Source organism: Leptodactylus fuscus, chromosome 11 (genome assembly GCF_031893055.1).
Source record: "Leptodactylus fuscus isolate aLepFus1 chromosome 11, aLepFus1.hap2, whole genome shotgun sequence".
In the NCBI taxonomy this organism is placed as follows: domain Eukaryota; kingdom Metazoa; phylum Chordata; class Amphibia; order Anura; family Leptodactylidae; genus Leptodactylus; species Leptodactylus fuscus.
Genome location: NC_134275.1, coordinates 44,312,356 through 44,335,060, shown reverse-complemented (window position 1 = coordinate 44,335,060; position 22,705 = coordinate 44,312,356). Strand labels below are relative to the sequence as shown.

General features: G+C 47.1%; 1 protein-coding gene across 2 annotated transcripts in view; it reads left to right on the top strand.

Moving 5' to 3' along the window:
• PLXNA3 (plexin A3) overlaps positions 1–22,705 on the top strand; it is a 94,275-nt gene that overhangs the window by 6,196 nt on the left and 65,374 nt on the right. For both annotated transcript variants that reach the window (XM_075259132.1, XM_075259131.1), the window contains exon 2: positions 15,933–17,171. In XM_075259132.1, the coding sequence (XP_075115233.1) occupies positions 16,026–17,171 (1,146 nt within the window). In that variant the 5' untranslated portion in view covers positions 15,933–16,025. The remainder of the gene's footprint in view (positions 1–15,932; positions 17,172–22,705) is intronic.

Genomic DNA, 22,705 nt, shown 5'->3' with positions numbered 1-22,705 from the left:
GTGATGGGGGTGATATCGCTACCAGAGCTGAACCACAGTAAATGTAAATATATCCCTTGTCATTATCTTCCTCTATGAAGTATATCTGATTCTGGGAAAGCTGGGTGAAAGCTGGGAAAGCTCCCCTGTATATCTCATAACAAGACAAATTTGCCTCTCAGTACTCTGGGAAAGCTGGATGTGACTGACATTACTGGAGTTATCACCCAGCTTTCCAAGGCCCCTAACTGGCAAAGTCATGCTGGAATGCATACCCTATATATAGAATAGACGAATTGTTACTCAGTTGTCACCCAGCTTTCTAAGGTCCCTAAATGACAAATTCATGCATCAATCCATTCCCTGTACTATATAGAATCCATAGACACTTTGCCCTTCAGGAGGATGGAAAAGCTGTGTGACAACTCGTCTAGGAATTCTTATGGCAGATATATCTGTGGTGTAGGGGGGTGTTCAGACGCTGTAGTTGGAAGTGGTCAAAGCTGCATTGGGAAAGAAGACGTGTGGTTTTGCAGCAGTTGTGGTTTTTATAGGTGAAAGTGTCAGTGTCGGAAACCTTGGCAAAGTTCTAGTATTTTCTGATGTTCATTCTTTAACACGGTTGTTGCCACTCAACTTTCCATGACCCCTAATACATATCCTCTTATATGTCTTCTAAGTAGACAAGTGTGCCGTTCAGGACTCTAGGAAAGCTGTGATGTGCTGCATGGACAAGGTGGGTATGGCTGACATTACTGAAGTCTTCACTCAGCTTTCCAAGGCCCTTTAAAAGTCATGCAGCAATACATATTCTATACTATATAGAATAGATACACTTTTACTGTTAAGCAGGATGGAAAAGCTGGGTGACAAGCCATGTAGGGGTCATCATATACGGTATGGTATTGGGGTGTATTCAGTGCACTTGGATGCGGTTAGTGCACTGTGAGAGCATCCGAGGTTTTGCAGCTATTTTCATTGCCATTGCACAAAATGTTAAATTATCCAAGTGTGTTTTTTGTATTGTTTTTTTTTTTTTTTGGCACTGTCGTCCTCAACTGTTCTATCAGTTTCCCCTGTTTTGGTCATGTGACCCTTGTCCTGTATCTGTCCTTCCCTGTGATCTCCCCAACATTTACAGGGAGTCCATCCCCACTCCCTGCAATGCCCTCGCCTAGTGCGCCGGGGCCGGCGCCGCCTGCTGCTGAATATTATCCGCGAAGGGGTTACGGCATTTCCTCGTCTCTCGCCAGGGTTCTGCTCCCATATTTGTGTTAAACGTTTTACCAGGAAACATCCTGAGAGATAAATATATCATGTCCAGGTACCTTCTGGAATGTGTAAGTCTGACTCGTATCAGCAGCTGCCCATTAACCCCTTCCTGACCCGCTGCTTGTTTTTCCTATAGGTGTCTGCTTTCCAGAATGTGCACCCTCCACCTTTATAGGAGCCAACTCCAAGTCTTTAGTGGCCCGGTACACTCATCTCTAGTTGCTGAGTGAGAGGGTGCCGGGTCGGGCCTGTCCTCGCCTGTGCGGGTACCTGCGGAGTGACAGCCAGGATCTATGCAGAGCTTCAGATCTATTGTTCACAGTGGTGAGGCTCTTGACAGCGAAGCAGGAAATTGCCGCTGATCTCATACTTCTCGCCGCTATCTTCTCACTTCCCTTCACCCGATCACTTTCATGTCATTGGAATGAGGGAAAGTGGAGACGTTTCCAGCTCTTTTATCTCTTGCAGGATGGAAAGTCTTGATATGTTTTTTTTTTTTTTTTTCTGATAAAAAGGGGGTTGCCGTTGACAAAGAGAAGGCCCCTTCCTCTATAAAGCCTGGATATACAACCCCTGTGGGAGCAATAATGACTGTCTGGAAGTTGTCACGTAGTAATACAAGACACATGGTGGATTCATCAAGACTGGCATAATGTATGGCCGTCTTAAAGGGCTTGTTCAGGGGTTTGGAGACACTTGGGGGCATTTGGGTATAGCTCCTCTAGTGCCAGGATTTGCTGCATTGAAAGCGGAGAAGCTCATGTGACCACTGAGACCGATCATTGGCTTCAGTGATCGCTGGAGAGGCATCGGTCATGTCACTCACACCCATCACAGATCCTTACCAGCTGCGTCTACTAGCGCCGCGCTCCTAATGATGTAGAGCTGGACCGCTATAACAGAGGTTACACATGGACACTGGCGGACCCCACTGACTATTTTCAGTTGTTTCTGCAATGGATTCGCCAATAAAGATGTGAACAAAGCCGTAGTGGTCATGTGAGCCTCTTTACTTCCTGGCATGGGATGGAGGAGTATTACTTTCTTGCTTTCCAGCCAGTCGGCGTGAGCGGCAGGCACGCCTAATTCATGTGCATCTTCTAAGGGTCCTTGCACTAAGATGCAAGTTTTCACCACTGCCTTGCTGCTATAGATTTTGCATTCATTTACGTTACACATATGGTGTAAATAATGACAAAGGTGGCGCAGGTTATGGCCCACGACCTGACCACACCCACCTTCCGGATTGTGGTGAGGCTGCGGCAAAGACGCCGCTTGCAGCTATTTTAGACGATTGGTGGCTTTTACACCACTTAATTATTATAACCCTATTAAGTGGTGAATCGAAGGCTGTCTCTTCATCAGATGGACATACCCTTTGTCAGAGGCTACAGCTTGCGGAAAAATAATTTTATTCAGTCTCATCCCACTGCTGAAAACGCCAAATTTTAGAGTTTTATATGCCTGGAGCATTTCATGTTGCATTTTGCTACATGTGGCCTTATCCAAAAAGTGGACTCCTGCAAAACCGAAGCCCAAAGAGTGTGTATGAGGAGCCAGTCCTGCTATGATGGAGACAGCGCATTATCTTATATTTAACACTACGTGACCCGCTTTATTAGCAGTGGGTCAGCGGGGACAAGGTGAATATTCATGGTGCATTTGGAATGGGACATGAAGGAGCTAAAGATTAAGGAGCAACTGGGGGTTTATAGTGGAATGGCTCCCGTGGCCTGTGGACTCACAGCCTTACTACCCGATCCCAGCACCAAAGTAAGCATTCCTAAGTAAGTAGGGGGCCTCGATATCTACCAATAAAAAGTTGGGATGTATGGCGATAATAGTGCATCTGCTGTTACCCTTGTAGGAGATCCTTTAAGATTACTCTACATCAGTGGTATGACTGTCAGGACATGCTGGGAGTTGTAGTTTTGTAGTAAAAGCAGCTCCAGCTTCCTGTAGCTTAGAAATTGAGTCGGACATGCATGGTAATGGGGGAGTCACAGGAAATAATTTGTCAACAACCATAGCTGTCTCATGTCGATGGCTATCTTTAGAAGAGCCGGAGTGTAGGACCCAGGGGTTCCAATTCTGTAATGGCTGTAGCACAGTAGTCAGGGCTGGGACCCAGGGGCCCCCATTTTGCAGCAGCTCTTGATTTCTGCCTTGGGAGTCAGGCCTAGGACCCAGGTGCTTCCATTTTGCAGCTGCTCTGCTTTTCTGCCCCAAGAGTCAGGGCTAGGATCTCAGGAGCGATCATTCTGTCTCCGCTCTGCTTTCTGCCCCAGGAGTCAGGGCTAGGACCCAGGGTCTCCAATTTTCTACGTCTCTGCTTTCTGTCACAATTACTTTGTGAAATCTAGAATTAAACTAATATATTACGGCTTGTGAAAAGTACCTGGATCAGGTTTTCTGGGAGCCGAGAGTTTATCTTGGCTCTGAAGCTGGAGATAGGTCTAATAAAGCCAGACCAGGGTTGGAGCTGGCAAACCGGGCACGCTGCCAACCTGTGCGCAAACTCCCTGTTGACTTCCATTTAACTATTACCCCTTGCCGTTCCATCTCTGTTTTGGCGGGGCTCGGAGAATAGCAGAACCCCCGTCCATGCCAGATGCAATTATAAGGTGAATGTGGGGGCAGGGGCCAAGGTGAGAGGTCCCAAATGTACCACTACTTGGGAGGCCAGCTTATAGAGAAAAGCCCCATTTACTGCTGCACTGTATAGTGAGCAGGATGACGTAACTACATTGTAGTGCTCAGTCTAATATCGCTAGGGGATCATATACTGTTCTGTGCCATCATTTAGGTTGCCAATATCTAACTGACTAAATGGTGGAGGTATATATAGACTAAAATCCTGGAAAGAGTTAAAAACCCTGTATTGTTTACAGGTACCAGCCATGTCATTACTATTGGATCAGTAAGGTTCGACACCTAGGACCCCCACAGATTAGTTAGTTGAAGAGGCCATAGTGTCCAGGTAAGTGCTTCCCTGAATACCAAGCACAGCGCCATACATTGTGTAGTGGTTGTGCTTGGTATTGTAGCTCTGCCCCAATTCCTTGAATAGGATTGAGCTTCTGCTGTACCATGTTACCAATTAACATGACTTATCGGCACAGGGCAGAAACTGTGTTACAGATCAGCGGAGGTCAGGGGTGTTGGACCCCCACACATCCTAAGGATATGCCATCAGTATGGTAAGTCCTAAAGAAACCCCTTTAAGGTCCGATACATATAAGATAAAAATCCCATTATATTTGGCAGGATCTGCTCCAGCCTATGACTCTCTCGCCCAGCTCATGGCTCTCACACATGCACACTTGGCCAAGCCTCCAACATCTCCTGAAATTCATGTAATGTGTATGGCCACCTTATAAAGTGACTTACAATGACTTTTAGGTATAGTAACCCCCCAGACCGATGCAGCTCCCCCTCCGCTCTCAGTCCTCTCCTGGCGCCAGGTTATACTATTCAGCAAGAATTCTCTTAGCACAAACATGGCTCCCGGCAGGATGAAAGACTTGTTTACCAGGGACCCTTTCTCTTTTTAGCTCCCAGTCCCTCAGACAAGCATGTATTTGCTGCTTTATGGCACAAGTGTGGTCTTTACGAGGGACTGATGGGTCCGTTCTGACCCCTCCGGCCGAGCCCTGCAGAGGGGGCCTCCGCATCCTTTTTTTGCACTTCATGTGTTGGGACAAAGTCTGTTGGACAGACATCACTTTTATTGACACGTCCTGAAAGAGGCTTTCAGAGGGAGCCAGATTTAGCGGCACGGTCGAGCCAGACGAGGTGGGGGCTAATGGCAGAATAGCAACTGGACGTCATTAACAAGGGAGACATGTGGTGACAAATACTAATGACGAGACCCCAAGCGAGACACTCAAGGCCAAGGCTAGGTGCAAGAATCTTCTCACACTGCACTAAAAGTCTTGTCCGCTGGGTAAGTGACCAGAGCGGTGTGATTTTGCTTTTTATGTTCATGCCCTCCTGCGGTGACCTCCAACCTGTGGCTTTCCAGTTGTTGAAAAACTCCAATCCTCTCTATGCCCTATCCGCTGGGAGTTGTAGTGTTGTAAGAGGTTGGAGTTTAATGACTAGGTGCTTGTTCACACGAAAGGGCCGTGTACTGGGCCAAGATTAGGTTTTTCACAAGGGTAATCCCTTGTTACAGATCCCTCCTAGATTTGAGTCTGAGGGATACGTAAAAATATCCCAATATATGTGAATTGGTCACATGATGGTCGTGGTAATAGATACAGTATCTTCCATGGGGCCGTGCTCTGTCCATTAAAAAATTGGGTAGTGTGCGGTCATGGAAACCTGTTGTATGAATTAGCATTAAAATGAGGCCAAATATGGCTTCTTCATTGGACAGTGACAACAATTACTGGTGGTGACAGGAGGAGTTGGCCTATCAGAGTCACAATTTATTGGTACCATAAAAGTGTATGAGAACTTGAACTAGGACGTGGGCAGAGGAGATATGATTTAGGCTATGGGATTTCAGGGGAACTGAAATCAGCAGCAGTGGCTTACCTTAAAGGGATTCTACCACGAAATAGCTATTTTTTCTGCTTTAGACGTCGAAATAGCCTTTAGAAAGGATATTCATCTCTTACCTTTACACGCGGTCTTCGTGGCGCTGTTCTTTAGAAATCCTGGTTTTTACCGGTATGCTAATGAGTTCTCTCACAGCAATGGGGGTGGGCCCCAGCGCTCAAACGGCAATGGGAGTGTCCCCACTGCTGCCTGGGAACTCTCTCCAGCGATGGTGGATGACTTCACTCGTGCGTCGGAGGTCTGTACAGACCTTACTGAGCATGCGCAGTACGCTTTATTCAGCGAAGACTTCGAGGAGTGTACTGCGCGTGCGCACAATTGCAGCCTTGAAAATATGGCCGCAGGCCGGCATGCAAAGTTGGTTCTACTAGTGTCTTGCTGTCAGAGCCGACTGCGCAGGCGTCGGAGCTGACGCAGAAGGAAGATGACAGAGAAGTGGAGGATTCAGCTGAAGAAGGAGGCGTCGCTGGAGAGAGTTCTCGGGCAGCAGTGGGGACGCCCCCATCGCCGTTTGAGCGCTGGGGCCCGCCCCCATTGCGGTGAGAGATCTCATTAGCATACCGGTAAAAACTGGGATTTCTAAGGAACAGCGCCGCGGAGACCACGTCTAAAGGTCAGAGGCGAATAGCCTTTCTAAAGGCTATTCCGACGTCTAAAGTAGAAAAAATAGCTATTTAGTGTTAGAATCCCTTTAAGAGAACACATGTACACTCCATGCCAAACCAAGCATGCATGTGTATGGGGGGATTGGGAGTAGCAAGTTTGTCAGCAGGCGTCTGTATGTCTCTATATACCTTTAATAGCTCCTGTTCCGCTCTTCTCCAGACTTCCCATACACTTACACCCTCATTTTGGCCGAGTGTATGTGTGTGTGTTTCCAATGGGGAAAACTCAGCTTAGTATGTTCTTGGAAAGTTGTGAGACCCCTTCAGGCGGGGGTCCGGTAACTTTTGTGTATAGGGGTCCTTTAGACCCTGCCAAGGTGGTAAAGATGTATTTGGGGTCCCCTATGTGTCTTATCATTCTTATATCTACAAACAGGAAGTGGTGCACTGGATATTACGGTTCCTGGATTTTCTTCTCAAATGTGTTTCATCTGGAATTCCAGAATTTGGAGATGTGACAGTGATGGAATAGCAGATATTATAGGGGTGAGGTCTGGAGCCTGCACTGAACTGATGTGTAATGGGATAATAGCTGTTTGCAGAAAGGGGCACCGAGCAGGGGGTAAGTAGGGTTACTGTATCTAAAAGTGTAGATTGCGCCTCTATACGGGGACGTACAATAATGGCCGGCAGGGTGGATGGACAAGCAGAGGTGGTCTTTTAATGCATGGTATGAATAGCTCGCCTAGGGAGGGGCTTCTGTAATAGAAGCCTGGATGTGGGGGGTCCGGGCACATAGAGACGTGCAGGGGTTAGGAATAGGAGGATTGTGTATCGGGGTCTCCACATACAGGGCTGAGAGCTATTCGGATACCCCCCCCCCCCCCCCCCCCCCCTGATTCTCTGCCAATTAGAGAGAGAAACCATACAGCTGAGGATTGAGGCGGGGTTGTCATGACGACCAGAGAGAGTGCAGAACCAGGGTGATGACATCACTGTGCTATTATGGGATGGAGGCAACGATTTCATCAGTATAGGGAGGCCTGCACATGGCCGGTCCATGTAATGCACCTGTCAGAGTAATGCTCGGGGCATGTGTACATGGCGCAGACGAGGAGATACGGAAATGTGATTGATAGTGAATGAGGCCGACCTGTACTAAGGTGACATATCCTATGGCTGTATTCATACTGTGCAGTTAATAGCGGATGTGAAAGCCATGCATGTGATTTTTCCGTGTGTCTTTTAATTTGACATTGTAAAACATGTTAAATTTTGCACCTTATTCACACTACTTTGAAAAACAGATGTGACAATGACTTCTGGATTTTTTCGTTTCAACAGAGACACAAGCCCAGTATGTCAGAGGCAAAAGTTACTTGGGTTAAAAATGGATCATTGGGTTGGGTCAAAGAAAAGGTTTTGTGGTCAAGAAGCAGACAAGGTTGTGTTAATATAGCCCTAGACCGTTCCACCTGACGTCCATGAAATCGGATGGCTCATCTCTTTTTGGCCTTGTTCACATGATGGTGAAAAACGACCATGCGACAGATGTTTTATGTATGGTCATTTTAAAACACATGAAAGTCTATGGGCGTATTCACATGTATCTGTAAAAACAGACAAGATACAGCATAATCATTTTTCGACAGCAGCGTAAAACAGTCTGTTTTAATACGGATATGTCAGTCACTCATCAGGGGCACATTTATTGACTTGTACTCCGTTTTTTGGCATTCAAGGCATAAAAAGTTCAAAATTTTTTCTGAATAGTTTTTTTTTGTGCAAAAAATTTGCAACTTTTTTTGTTGTTGTTGCACTTTCTCTAAAAGTTGGCGTGGCGAGTGTGTGCCAGGTACGCAATGAGGCGCGCCCTTTGTCATTCATGGGTTAACAATGCCAGTATTCGTTAAATATCCCCCATTGTTTTTAAAATGGCCGTCACACTCATGTCACGGGAATAAGGTTCTAGGCTAGGGACACACAGCGGGATGTCCGCAATCGCCTGGTCTTCGATGTGACTTTCAGTCATGATTCCTGGGCGGTGTACTCTTCTACCTTGGCTTTGGGCTTTTTTCGGCGGTGTGTGTGCTACAGATTTGCCCCGCATGTCCCCGGCCTTGGGCTGGGTTCCCATAGGACGTCCCCACAGCGGATTAGCTGACGGCTTCTACGGTAGCCTCAAAGTGGATGAGATTTAACAGATCTCCTACACGTGCTGTGAAGAAAACCCTCAGCGCAGGTCGACTTGTGGTTTTTACTCTCGGCAGTGCAAAGGGTGAAGGCGTCAAGATATTCCCAGTCATTACCAAAGGAATTCTGACTAAAAAAAAATTAACTATTTTGGGCATTTTTACTGAAATTGGACCCCCTGCTGATTTTCCGTGGCGGAGCTATTGCTTGTCTGCCTGTACAATACCATATTTTACGGACTATAAGGCGCACTGGACTATAAGGCGCATTGCCCATGAGCGCCTTATAGTCCGTCTCGGTTCATATATAAGGCGCACCGGACTATAAGCTGCAGTCCGGTGCGCATTATATGTTATTGAAAGCGGCGGCAGGCAGACTTTGCCAGCGGCCGCTTAACCCCCCGCGTGCCAGCCGCTTCTATTGGAAGCGCTCGGCAGGCGAGGAGGGGCTCTATCAGCAAAATCATGCTGATAGAGCCCAACCGTAAAAGTTAGATTAAACTACCCCCCCGTTTTAAAATAAAAGCCTGAAACAGAATGTGAAACTTACCGAGCGGTGCAGGGCGGGCGGGCATTCAGGCCTCCTCTTCCTCCGATGTTCCGTCCTCCTCCTCCGGCGCTCGCTAACTGATAATGGCCTGGGCGCATGCGCAGTAGCCGTAGTAGAAGCATTATGATATTGCGCATGCGCCCAGGCCATTATCAGCGAGCGCCGGAGGAGAAGGACGGAACATCGGAGGAAGAGGAGGCCTGAATGCCCGCCCGCCCTGCACCGCTCGGTAAGTTTCACGTTCTGTTTCAGGCCGGCGTGACAGCAGGGCTGCCGGGCACTTCCCATTCATTTCTATGGGAGCCGGCATGCGAGCGCTCCCCATAGAAATGAATGGACTGCTTTTTTCCATTCATTTCTATAGGGAGCGCTTGCATGCCGGCTCCCATAGAAATGAATGGGAAGTGTCTGTCCATTCATTTCTATGGGGAGCGCTCGCATGCCGGCTCCCATAGAAATGAATAGGAAGTGTCCGGCAGCCCTGCTGTAACGCCGGCGTGTACGGCTGTGATACACGCCGGCGTTCCGTAGTGTGAATGCACCCTTACGGTGCCTTTTATGTATGTATGGAAGCGGCACGCAGACTTTGCCGCCGCTTCCATCCATATATAAGGCGCACCGGACTATAAGCCGCACTTAAGATTTCTGAGGAAATCGTAGGTTTTTATGTGCGTCTTATAGTCCGGAAAATACGGTATACACCTGCCCTATAGCTGCCTGTAGATTTGACAGGGGTAAGGGGTATAGAGTCAGTCATGTACTATGGATGCCATCAGTCAGACGGGAGGCACAGGATGATGGATAAGTAATTACATATTACCGGACAGCTGTCTCCAGGCCGCCGTGGATTATTCCCGGGTAATAACGTCACCGCCATCAGTTTGAAGAACCTGTGACTGATTTAGTCTCAGCCCTGAGGATCGATAGGAGGAGCTGGGAATAAATGTTTTATTATAGTACGTGTCACCCGGGGATATGAGAACAGCATCCTATATCACCCTGCCAGCACGACTATATGATGTACTGCCGGCGCCCTCCGCCGCTCCCCGCACATCACTCTGCCACTTACAGAACCACAAGAACTAAAGTCGCCTCAGACAGGGACATGTATGGAAATGAACACAAGATATGTCAGCCATAATTCCTGTTACCAGGGGTGCGGTGGCATCACCCGGGCTTAATCTGAGTCTGGGTCCTGGTACAGATTTTACTTCGGAGCACAAGATGCTCACGTTTCACCTCTGCTTGTCACCCATCCCATATTACATGTATATAGAATCCTCCATAACACCCTGGTTCTAGTCAGCTGCTCACTTCGCAGGACGCCGTGTCCCCTGGGTGCCATTTTTTACTCGTTCATCTGCTTTTTATTCGTGGCATGAATGACCTACAAAGGCGGCAGCCATTAAATAATTCATCATATTTTCATATCCGCCTCACTGATGTCGCTGGGATGCATTATGTTGATAGGCTGCAGTCAAGTGTGTATTGGTTCAGACAACAAAATGGCTGCCTCCTGCGTGTGTAGGTGAGGGGTGGTCGCCATAGATGCCGCTGTTAATCACCACGTTCCCTAATTAGATCAGCCACCCGTCTGTGTGAAGCGCCTCGCTGCGGATCTGACATTTTTCTCTATGGTAGTAAGGCGGTATAGTATACGGCTACTCGTTGATTAACTCATTTCTGCCCTTCAGGATTTGATACTGGCTGACAGCCTGTGGATTCAGTGCCGGTGATGGTGGCAACCTTGGAGGATGAGGGGGCTTCTCTCATGTGACAGCCTATATGGAAAAGCAGGAGCAGTAAAAGTTGAATGTTCGGTCATTGTGTGGACAGATGAAGAGGAAACCGCTGCACACCCTGTTATTATAACACCCTGTTATTATAACGCCCTGTCATGTGATCGCCAATGATGAGTTTAGAGTTCGACTCTTCTCTGAATGAGGTTATCACCATTGATGTCCCATTGGGATCCAGGAAGCTGAGATATAGGATGCTGTATGATCACGAGTGTGCTACAAATTTACACAAGGATTAGCCCTGTGGTCATTCATTACGTCTAAGGTTCTGTAACATGACAGATGCCAATAGCGCCCACCACATCTTATTGGCTTATAATAGGCCTGTCGGGTTTTCGTCATGGTGCTTTGCCCTGGAATACTTTCCGTATACGTGTGTACAGAGCCTACGCCTTGGTGTTTCTGGCTGACCTACAGTTTGGCGCTTTGCATGAACAGGATTGTTATGATGCCATTCAGATTGAGGCGGATTAAGATGATATATTCTGTTTTAAGAAATCCAACACGTGTTAACCTACTCTAAAGGGCCCCTCATACCTCGGATTCTTGGTCTCCATTTTACTGATATTTGCTGGTAGTATTTTGATGTAAGGCGACACGCATGGCGGTATGATAATTGAGGACACCCTCAAAAAACATGTTCTTGGCTCCACAGAGTCTCCACTTTTTCCCTCATAATTCTGTCCTCACGTGTAAATACCTCATAATCTGCCCCCATAACATTGGGGTCTTCTCTGGTACGCTCATCTCCATATTATGACCGGGCAGCACCTGGCCTGTGGAATTCACCATGGAGGAATGCAGAGCCCTGTCCGTCTCTCCTCCACATTCCTGGCTCTCAAATACTTCACAATCCATCATATTACACATCAAGAATATAACCCGCCATTCCTGCACGCAACTGCAAGTGATTTTAAGGGGGGATTCAGAATCCAGCAGACCCCATTATACATCATAGTACGGTGATGTAACTAAAGGAGGACTCTATAGCCTCCATGGACCTCATGTATGCATGTTATTGTACTCAAAAATGGGTTAGCTGTTTCCCATTGCAACCAGTAAGATGGTGTAATTTATTCATTTTTTTTTTTCTTCTTCCAGGTTACATGACGAGAGTACGGTAATAAGATAAGATAATCCTTTAATAGTCCCACAGTGTGGAAATTTCATTATGTTACAGCAGCAAAGTAATACAGATACAGGATAATACACAGTAATATATTACAGACATAGGCACACATAAGCTGAGAAGACAAGATATACTAGGAGTTCATAGCAGCTAAGTAAGAGAAGAAAGAAGGAAGGAAGACTTCAGAGCCATTTAGTTCTCTGTACTTGGTCTGATGTAGATTATACAGCCTGATCGCGGTTGGGAGGAAGGACCTGCGATAGCTCCTTCTCACACTTGGGGTGAAGCCCTCGGTCACTTACAGTACTGACAAGTCCCATCAGGGTCTCATACATGGGGTGGGATTTATTCTCCAGCATGGAGGTCACCACGGATGGTATCCTCCTGTCACCCATCACCTGTACTCATAGTGGGTGACCTCATTGGTTGCTATGGTAAACTGCCCCTTCTACCCTGGTACTTGTTGCTATGGTAGACTGCTCCCTTCTCGCCTTGGTATTTGTTGCTATGGTATACTGCCCCCCTCTGCCCTGGTACATGTTTCCATGGTAAGCTGCTTCTTTCTCCCCTTGTACTTGTTGCTATGGTTAACTGCCCTCCTCTTCCCTGTTACCTGTTGCTATGATAGTCTGCCATCCTCTGTCCTGGTACTTGTTTCTGTGGCAGACTGCCCACCTCTGCCCTGACACTTATTGCTATGGTAGACTGTCCTCCCTACCTTGGCATTCCTTATGCCCCAGTACATAACAGTCTCCACTAACCTGTACATTACTGGTGCAATATGGATAATAGCCGGCGATCATAGATGTAATCGGGCTATGTAAATTGGATAAAGATGAGGTTATTATGACCATTGTGGTCGGCGGAGCATACAGAAACATTTACCCCCTAATTGGGATGGATTCTTTATAGCCCTGCACTAAACGTAACCAGAAGAATTGCCATCATAATGATCGCCCTAATTCTGGGATCGCTTAGCGTAAATAACCCCTTAAAGGAAAGCTCCAGCCCAGACTTGTCTCGCAGAAGGCAGAGGTTCCCGACTGCTTCAAGACTCTTCTCTATTAGCCAGGGACACGAGTGCCTCTCTCTGGAGAACCCAGAATGACCGTGCATTACACCAACAGTTTATCGGTATTTGTAGAACTGTGTAATGCTTCCGTTCCCCTCCGGAGGCACTGCAGAAAAATTAAACTCTTGATACTGGATCCTCCCACTATTGCAACCAGCAGCGGGAACCCTTTTGTTTAATGTTCTGTTGTGTCCTGTGTGGTGCTACATTAGAGTTGAGGCATCTGCGTGTGATGTCTTTCAGTCCTGATGCTATGCACTGCTGCCTAGCCCCGCCATTAGTGATGTCACTGTCCACCTGGTACTGCATTTTCATGATGTCATCACTCAGATGACTCTTGAGATCTCTATGCCTGTGGCCATGACTGATGGCTGTAACCTGCCACTTTAAAATGCTCTTCCTCCTTAATAAGATCATCTAGAAATTACTGGGAAAAAATTGACAATGTTTTTTTTTTTTTTTTTTTTTTTAAACAAACCGTTCTTGTAGATTTTCATCTTTAGCATTGACCGTGAGCAGGAACCTTCCTGTGCGAGAATAACTAGTTGATGTGACCAGACATGATTTACAATCGAATTTAGGTAATAACATTTTCTGACATCATGTCTGGTGGACAGCAGATGTTCCTCGCCAAACCTCAACACCCCCACCCGTGGGGGCACTAGAAATCCCAGTTTGCCCTGCTATAACCCTCTCAGGGTAGTATCCGAGGATAGTAAGAGGCTATCATCTTGGAGCATGTATGACCGTCATCCATTCAGATATAATGGGGACTCTTGCTCTGGTGACTGTTGGGGCCCCCATGTATCACAAATTTATCATCTATCCTGTGAATACGTCATTTTTTTCAGGATAGCCTTACGGGGCAGAACTTTAATGATAGTAAGGCTGGGTTCACAGATAGCAGTAGTGTGTCACATGCAATTTACCGTGAGCATTTGTTACTACCTGGCAACCAAAAACCGCATTGTTGTTTTGACATTCTACCGCTATGTGTGGACTGAACCTCAAGCTGTCTCATTCCTGGCTATCGGCTGATCCACCCTCGTCCTTGGTCTCCTGCTTTGTCCCTTCCGCTTCATGTACACTGTTCCTCGGTTTGATAAGACAGGCTCCTGGCTGTAAGCACAAGCTCACCACGGAGCGCCGACAACAGGGATTACAGAATGATTATTAACTAATCCTAAAAATAAGATTACGAGGCAACTATTGCCATACACTGTGCCAAGTCCAGCCTCGGTAAAGCGGTGGCCAGAGTTTCTTGGAATAACCGCACATCCCTATTCTGTACACATCCCAGTAGTCTTAATTGTCATTCTACGAGCCAAACCTTTGAGAACATTTTTGAGACCTCTTGTTTGCCCGATCCTCTGGTTATTTACCAGAATAAAACCCAGCATAAAGAGGATTTTGTATAAATTGTCCATATCTGTATGGGAGCGTTCTGTACCCCGCCGGCCCTCGTGTTTCCTTCCCTGTAATTCACTCCAGCTGTGTGGCTGAAAGAGACACCAGTTTGGGGTCAGGAGTCAGCACCAGTGGGTGGAAGTGTCACGTTGTCTTCAAAAACAAGATGGCTCCTCCTGACGTGGATCTCCTCTCCCCATCGCGGCTTGGCCCGTGGACACAGCAGGAGGGTAACCTCCAGTAAATCTAAATTTCCAAATTTCAGGGCTAGTAAACTGCTTATAGGAACCGGAGGCTTAGAGAAGCATGATACGTGATACGGTGCTGGGATGACGATTTGTGGGTTTAACCCATAGTTGTCAGGTGAAGGGCTGAAATGATTCTGTGTATGGACAGTATTACTGCTCAGCATGAGCCCTGAAGGGACAGCTTGCCCCAATCTACAGCCATATTGGTTGTCACTCAGCTTTTCCAGATAATTTCCAGACAGAAAAGAGAGATGGGGCTGAGAATTTTTTTTTTTTATGCAATTTTTGAGGTATGAGCTAAATTGGTGCCTCCTGCCCATCTGGGCATTGCAGAAGGGGGAGGGGAACCATATCCTTAAATATAGATGTGAGGTACATCCTTTAGTCCCAGTGGTCGTACACCACATCTGTGGACTGTGATATGTCAATAAACCGTACCCTGCTGTAGGTTTGGGGATTGAGTATCTGGGTCAAGGGACCTTGTAGTAACAGAAGGGGTATTACAAAGTTACAGCAGACCATATGCTCTGTCAGTCTTAAGTTATACGCATGTCAAATGCATACACCCCCCCCCCCTTCACCGTTCGGTGAAGCTCCACTACACAACACCTCAAAATGTATGCCATACACTCCCGCAGGCCACCACCAGACAGACAGCAGAAAGACGTCCATATGTCCTATAAGAATGTCATCCTTTAGTCTCGACAGATGCAGCAAATGAGATGTGACGTGTTTCTACACCGTGTGTACAGTCGCACAGCCCAGACAACAGGTGAACTAATAAGGTCCTAGAACACAGCAGGGGCGATGTACAAATACCGCAGACACAACAAGGGCCAGGCTTGTCCCGCATAAAACCTTGGCTCCTTATTTTCCTTCTTCTAGACATTTTTGGGATTCTTCATGACCATGTTCAGTCCATCATGACAAGCCCAGGCTGGGAAAAGTTAGACCAAGGTTCCTTGCAACCTATGAGTCCAATCCCAGAAGTTGGGATTATACGAGAGGCTTTTGGAGTGTAGTGAGGTGGCCTTGTGAAATGCAATTTGTGCTGTGTGTTGGTCCTTGTGATGTTTTTGCCGTATTTTAACCTCAGTTATTTTTCTTTTTCAGTCCCAGAAATGATGTACTGAATGTGGACCTGGATAGATATTGGCATTGTCGCCTCCTGGCCCAAGAAGCTGACCTCCGTGATCAGGACGCACCATGGGGAAATTCTCTGGCTTTCATCTTTCATTCCTACTTATTGTCTATTCTTCTATTGGCAGATCGGCCACTTCTCCGTTCCCAAACTTTACAGTGTCAGATACGTCCCTGACTCACCTGGCCGTACACAAACACACGGGCGACGTTTACATCGGTGCGGTCAACAGAATTTACAAGCTGTCGGAGAATCTGACTGAGTTGCGCTCCCACTTGACTGGCCCTATTGATGATAATTCCCGCTGCTACCCCCCACCTTCGGTGCGTCACTGCACTCACAAGCTGTCCCCCTCGGACAATGTCAATAGACTTTTGTTGATCGACTACACGGGTAATCGGGTGGTGGCCTGCGGGAGTGTATGGCAAGGGATATGTCAGTTTTTGAGACTCGACAATCTCTTCAAGTTGGGAGAGCCCCACCACCGCAAGGAGCATTATTTGTCGGGGGCGAGAGAGCCCGACTCCATGACCGGAGTCATTGTAGAACAAGATTCTGAGCAGAGTAAACTTTTTATTGGGACATCCATTGACGGTAAATCAGAGTATTTCCCTACCCTGTCCAGTCGCAAACTCCTGAAGAATGAGGAGAGCGAGGAGATGTTCCGCCTGGTCTACCAGGACGAGTTTGTGTCTTCTCAGATCAAGGTACCCTCTGATACTCTTTCTCTGCATCCTTCCTTCGACATTTACTACGTGTATGGATTTGTCAGCGGTGGGTTTGTGTATTTCTTGACTCTACAACTGGACACTCAGCAGACGTTACTCGATGCCACCGGAGAAAAGTTCTTTACGTCTAAGATTGTCCGGATGTGCTCAAAAGACCCGGAGTTTTATTCTTATGTAGAGTTTCCTATTGGATGCACCAAGGACGGGGTAGAGTATAGACTCATCCAGAGTGCTTATTTAAGCCGGCCTGGCCAAAAACTGGCCCAAGAGCTAGGAATACCAGAAGATGAGGATGTGCTATATACAGTCTTCTCTCAAGGTCAGAAGAACAGATCCAACCCTCCCCGTGAGTCCGTCCTTTGCCTCTTCACCCTCAGCCAAATCAACAAAAGCATCAGGGAGCGGATCCAGTCCTGCTACCGCGGAGAGGGAAAGCTGTCTCTGCCATGGTTACTTAATAAAGAGCTCAACTGTATTAACACGGTAAGAGGTCCAAAGAACGCTGTGGGTCCTTGTATCGTCTTGTCTAGCATCCCCATAAATCTCAGCTGATGGCCTTCGCCACCCTAGCTTGTCCTCGTAGGAAGGGCTGGGCCCGTGCCGACTCTCAGCTGTGCCTTCCGATGAAGCGAATCACTGGGGAGTGTTAAAGGCACATGTGAAGATTTGTTGCTTAATGTATAACATTATTAAACATTGATTTTTTTCATGGTGGGACTTGCTCCGGTAGGTGCTCCGTGAGCTAATTAAATTCCTTTGTATGATTTTGGCTTGTCACGGACGCGATGCTCGGAACTGAGAAAGGCAAATAGTGCAGAGTCCACTTAAAGAAGATTAATAGGATTGGAGCCAGCGTTTCCTGCGTAACCCGCTCAGTGCCAGCCAGCTGGTTTGTGCATGCATATTGGGTGATGAGGCTCACTGGAGACGATCAGATAGTTTTGGTGATTATTACCATGGCTGACCTGTACAACCTGTTGCTTGGGACACATCTTGCAGCTACTTGCACCCTTGGCCCTGATGGTCCAGGCATCGGTAACTTACACTTGAGCCTGATGGCCCAGCTACACATAGCTTGCGAGCCTGAGCCTGATGGCCTGGGGACCCATAGCTTGTGCCTCTGCAGCTTGCAACCCTGGCCCTTGTAGCTGGGCACCCATAGTTTAAACACCTGACACTTATGGTCCAGGAACCTGTAGCTTGTAATCTTGCTCCTGATAGCCCAGGCACCTGTAGTTAACAACCTTGGCCTTGATGGTCCAGAAACCCATAGATTGCACCCCTGGAACTGGTACCCTGCACCTTGCACCCCTGGCCCTGACTGAACAAGCAACTGTACCTTGCATCTCTGACTCTCTCATAGCCCAAGCACCTGTAGTTTTGCTGACACCTTGAGTACCTGTAGCTTGCACCCTGTGCCTGATAGCTGGACACCCATAGCTTATACCCTTGACCCTGAAAGCCTAGGCACTTGAAGCTTGTATCACTGATCCTGATGGCTCAGGCACCCAGAGCTTGCACCCCCTGATGCCACTGTTGTTGCGTAGTGTTATGGGGTGACAGGTCTTCTGAATCCAGAATTGCTAGTGTGATGGGTCACTACAGATGTGGCGTTGTTTTATGGGCACTGTATGGCTTGGTTGTTTTTATGCTTCATTGCATTTGGACACTGTATGATACATTATAATGGATTTTCACCCATCTTTCCCAGTAAGTAACTCTATCAGGATATGCTGGGAGTTGTAGTTGCACAACAGTTTTTGATCCCCGGCATGCTCCCTCCTTTCTGCACATAGTTGTGGCAGACTGACATCCAGACAGTGTCAGCCTAAATGCCTGTGCCACCAGATAGCAGTCGGCGGTGCCCGGGCGCGGGAGGCCTGGGGAGCGCATATTATGGAAATGTAATTAGGCGGCAGTGATTTCCAGGAGGAGTTGTTCAGCCTCAGAATGACTCCTGGATTTCTTGTTCCCCATTTTCTTTTCCGTTCAGTCTGCAGTCTGGGCTCACGTGCCGCTCATTCTGGGAGTAATCTTGGAGGGTGCTGGGCCCTATAATTGGCCGTGGTTTCTCTGACTACCACATCAAAGGCCGTGTAGCTGCGACACCCTGTTATTTGTGTGGTAGTGGCCGCAAATGTGACATTCCTGTACGTGTCCATGATGAGGTCTAGCAGCTACGTGGCAGAGATCTGTATGTGACTGGGTTCAAGATGCCCCTCTGTATGTACACACACTCACATACAGTACACACACACATACAGTACACACACACACACACACGTGTGTATATATATATATATATATATATATATACTGTATATATATATATATATATATATATATATATATATATATATATATATACATACACATAGATAAACGCACACTCCATAAACATATTATACAAATGCCACACACACATATATGTATACACATACACTATGTATCTATACATTACACCTACATATGCACACAAATTCATATAATGTACCTAAATAATTAGTGAGAAGATCTCATTGTCAACTCCTATAGACTTGTCACCCATGGTGCACCCGAACGTGCACCATGGGTGGGGGTAAACGACGCAACGTCAGCTTCGGGCACGCCTGCCTCTTCTGTCTTCTTGTAGTAACGCCCTCTGGTTCCGTGTCTTCTTCCGGCTTCTTCTCTTCAAATCCCGCGCCTGCGTAGTAGCGCTTCCCTCCGGAGCGCAACTGCGCAGGCTCACTCGTGAACTGCCATTAAGTAAAATGGCAAGTGAGCCTGCGCAGTAGCACTCCGGAGGGAAGCGCTACTACGCAGGTGCGGGATTTGAAGAGAAGAAACCGGAAGACACGGAACCAGAGGGCGTCCCTACAAGAAGACAAAAGAGGCAGGCGTGCCCGAAGCTGATGTTGCGTCGTTTACCCCCACCCATGGTGCACGTTCGGTAAGATTAGCATATATGTTTTAATGCTTTTATTTAAAAACGGGACCGGCATTTAATATAACATTTACGGTGCCTGAATAGCCTTTTTAAACGCTATTCACGCATATGTGGGGCTCTATTAGCATAATTTTGCTGATAGAGCCCCTTTAAACAGGAATATAAACCTTAAGTCTCTTTATTACCTGGTGAGACTTGAAGAGTCTTCCGACGTGGCCCCCAGGCATTCCAAAACCACAACTCCCATCATTCCTTGACTACCATTGCTCACTGATCTACCATGCAAACTGACCACAGCCAGGCCTGGCATTTTCAGTGACACTGGCCACTAATATTGTGTTTAAAGGGGCTCTATCACTGGAAAAAGTCATTTTTAGCTAATCACATCCTTGCATAGGCTTTAGACAGTCTATTCCACACCTACCTTTAGTATGTAGATTGCCTCAGTGGTTTCTGAATAAGTCCGTTTTTATTCATATGCTAATGAGCTTCCAGCCAGCTCAGGAAGTTCCCAGCAGCACTTGTCTCTGCTATTATCTTCTATGTGTGTGCAAACAGGAAGCTGCGTCATCATCCGCAGCAGCAGCCTGTGCACGATGCATCGTGCACCCAGTCTAATTAGCATATGAATAAAAACAGACTTATTCAGAAACCATTGAGGCAATTTACATACTAAAGGTAGGTGTGGAATAGCCTTTCTAAAGGCTATGCATAGATGTGATTAGTTAACAATGACTTTTTCCAATGATAGAGCCCCTTTAAGGGGGTTTCCTGTCAGGGGAATTCAGCGTGCCCCATCCTTCATCCTCACAAGATAAACTTCTGTCAACGATGATGTCTGGCTGCAGCTTATTCCTCTATTACCACTGAGAGCACATGCACCCTTAGGCTGGTCTTACACAGCCGTAATGTAAGTCCGCAATTGAGGGTTTTCAATTGCGGACCATTTGCGGACACATTATATTCAATACGGCCTCTTACACCACTGGATATTTTATCCGTGTTGTACTGGGCTGCAACTGTGGTCCGCAATTTATAGAACATATCCGTAATGGCTGTGAATTGCGGTACTGCACGGACTCTCCCATAGAACTCTATGGGCGAGTGCGGCAGGACACGGACGTCTGCAGAGTCTATGTTGCCGATCAGCAACTATGGGAGGTTAGTAGGAACAGCTGATTGTTTATTAGGTCGCACAGTCATCTCCTGCTCTGTCAGATCTATTCTGTACACATTCCAACAGGTTACAGTGTCTAGTGACTCGTGTCCTGAGGGGATATTGCCCCAATAGGGTGATGGTCCCCACCCACTAATCCTGCACAATCAGCCCGTGTTCCATAGTCCTTATATAGTAAGGAAGATGATTTTTGGGCACCTCTGTAACTGTACCCGCATGTTCTGTGCCATTGTGACGGGCCGAGCACAGCAGACACTTTCATCAGAAGTTTCTACCTCTTGGCGCTAGGCCCTTTCAGGACATGCCAATCCCACAGCCCAAGATCTCAGTGCCTGCACGACTTTTGGGCAGGAATCCCACAGAAGAAGACACATGCCCTGTATTCTGCAGCTGGCAGAGGCAGCAGGAAACATAACTTGTGGTGGCATTATAGTGTCTGCCAACACCGGCTCCCTCAATTGTTCTTCTATATGATGGCTCCCGACATGGAAATCTAGGATTTCATAATACATGCCGCAAACTACTTATCCCATAATAGGTATAATATGTAGGTATATTAGGTATAGTATATAGGTGTGCAGGAGACTAGCCCTAGGGTCTATTGTTATGATACTGTCTACACTGACAGTTCACCTCTGCAGGTACCCTTCTTATTCCATTCATACTTATGGGAGCAGCAGTTCTTTTTGTAAAAGGAATTCTGGTGTTCCAGCCATGAACATCATAGAGTTTTGTCACCTAAGGCCCCGTTCACACAGGGAGTGGATTGGCAGATTTTGGCACCGAGTGTGACGCGGGGAGCCACGTCACTCTCTGGCCAAAATGCGCCTGCCTGCCACGACTGTCGCGACTTCTGACAGTTGCGGATTCCCCCTCTGGAGTAGGCTCAAATGAATGGGCCTAGTCCAGAGGGTGCTGCTGCGAGGCGGACACCGGGCTGAATCAGCCGCGGTGTCTGCCTCAAGAAAGGACAGCTACATAGACCTCCATTGAGAGGGGGCGGATTATGATGTGGATTCAGTGCCATAATCCGCCCCCTCTTGCCCCGTGTGAACTAGCCCTAAGATGAACAGAGAGAATAATCCCGGGTTATACTTGGTGTTAAAATAAAAAAAAGAAGCCATACCTGCCTATTGTTTCCCTTCAATCCCTGCTGCAGCTTGCTGGTTCTTGGTTCATGTGATCGCTGCAGCAATGGCTTCATGCGCCCCCTGTTCATGTTTGCTGCTGCAGTGATGTCAATTGCCCCATGTGATCGCTGCTGCAGTGACATTACCACGTGTAGCTGCATTGACTATTTGAGGGGCGATTGGCCAGGGAGCGGTAGCTGGAATGGGGGGAGCGAAGTACAGCAGCATATTTTCTTTCTTTCTTTCTTTCTTGCTTTCTTTCTTGCTTTCTTTCTTTCTTTCTTTCATTTAATTTAACCCCTCCTCTCGATGCCGCTATTCACACTTGGCTTTTCGTTTACATCCAGCATATGCACATGTGCGGGGCAGATTTGTTGTGGCATGTATGCCAGTTTTCTGACCTATAGGCTTTACAGAGTTACTATTTTTTTTTGCGTAAGTTGGGTTTTTGCACAAAATATTTGCAACTTTTTAAATTTACGCCACCTCTGCCACTTTTTTGAAAGGGGGCATGGCATGTGTGGACCACCAAATTTATGATCATGAGGCCGGCGGACGTAGATCTCAGTGCAGGCCAATGGCCCCACTGGAAGGCGCGTTTGAGAAATTTGAAGACTGGCGTTGAGTATGCCGGTCATTATTAATCCCCCCCCATTATGTGTACCCATAGTATGCCAATAGATTGATGTGTATGCCACTCTGTGCCTATGTTGCAACTTTTTGAGAGTAGGAATAAAAGAAACCAAGTGTGAACAGTGCCTGAGCTGTTTTGACTTTCTTG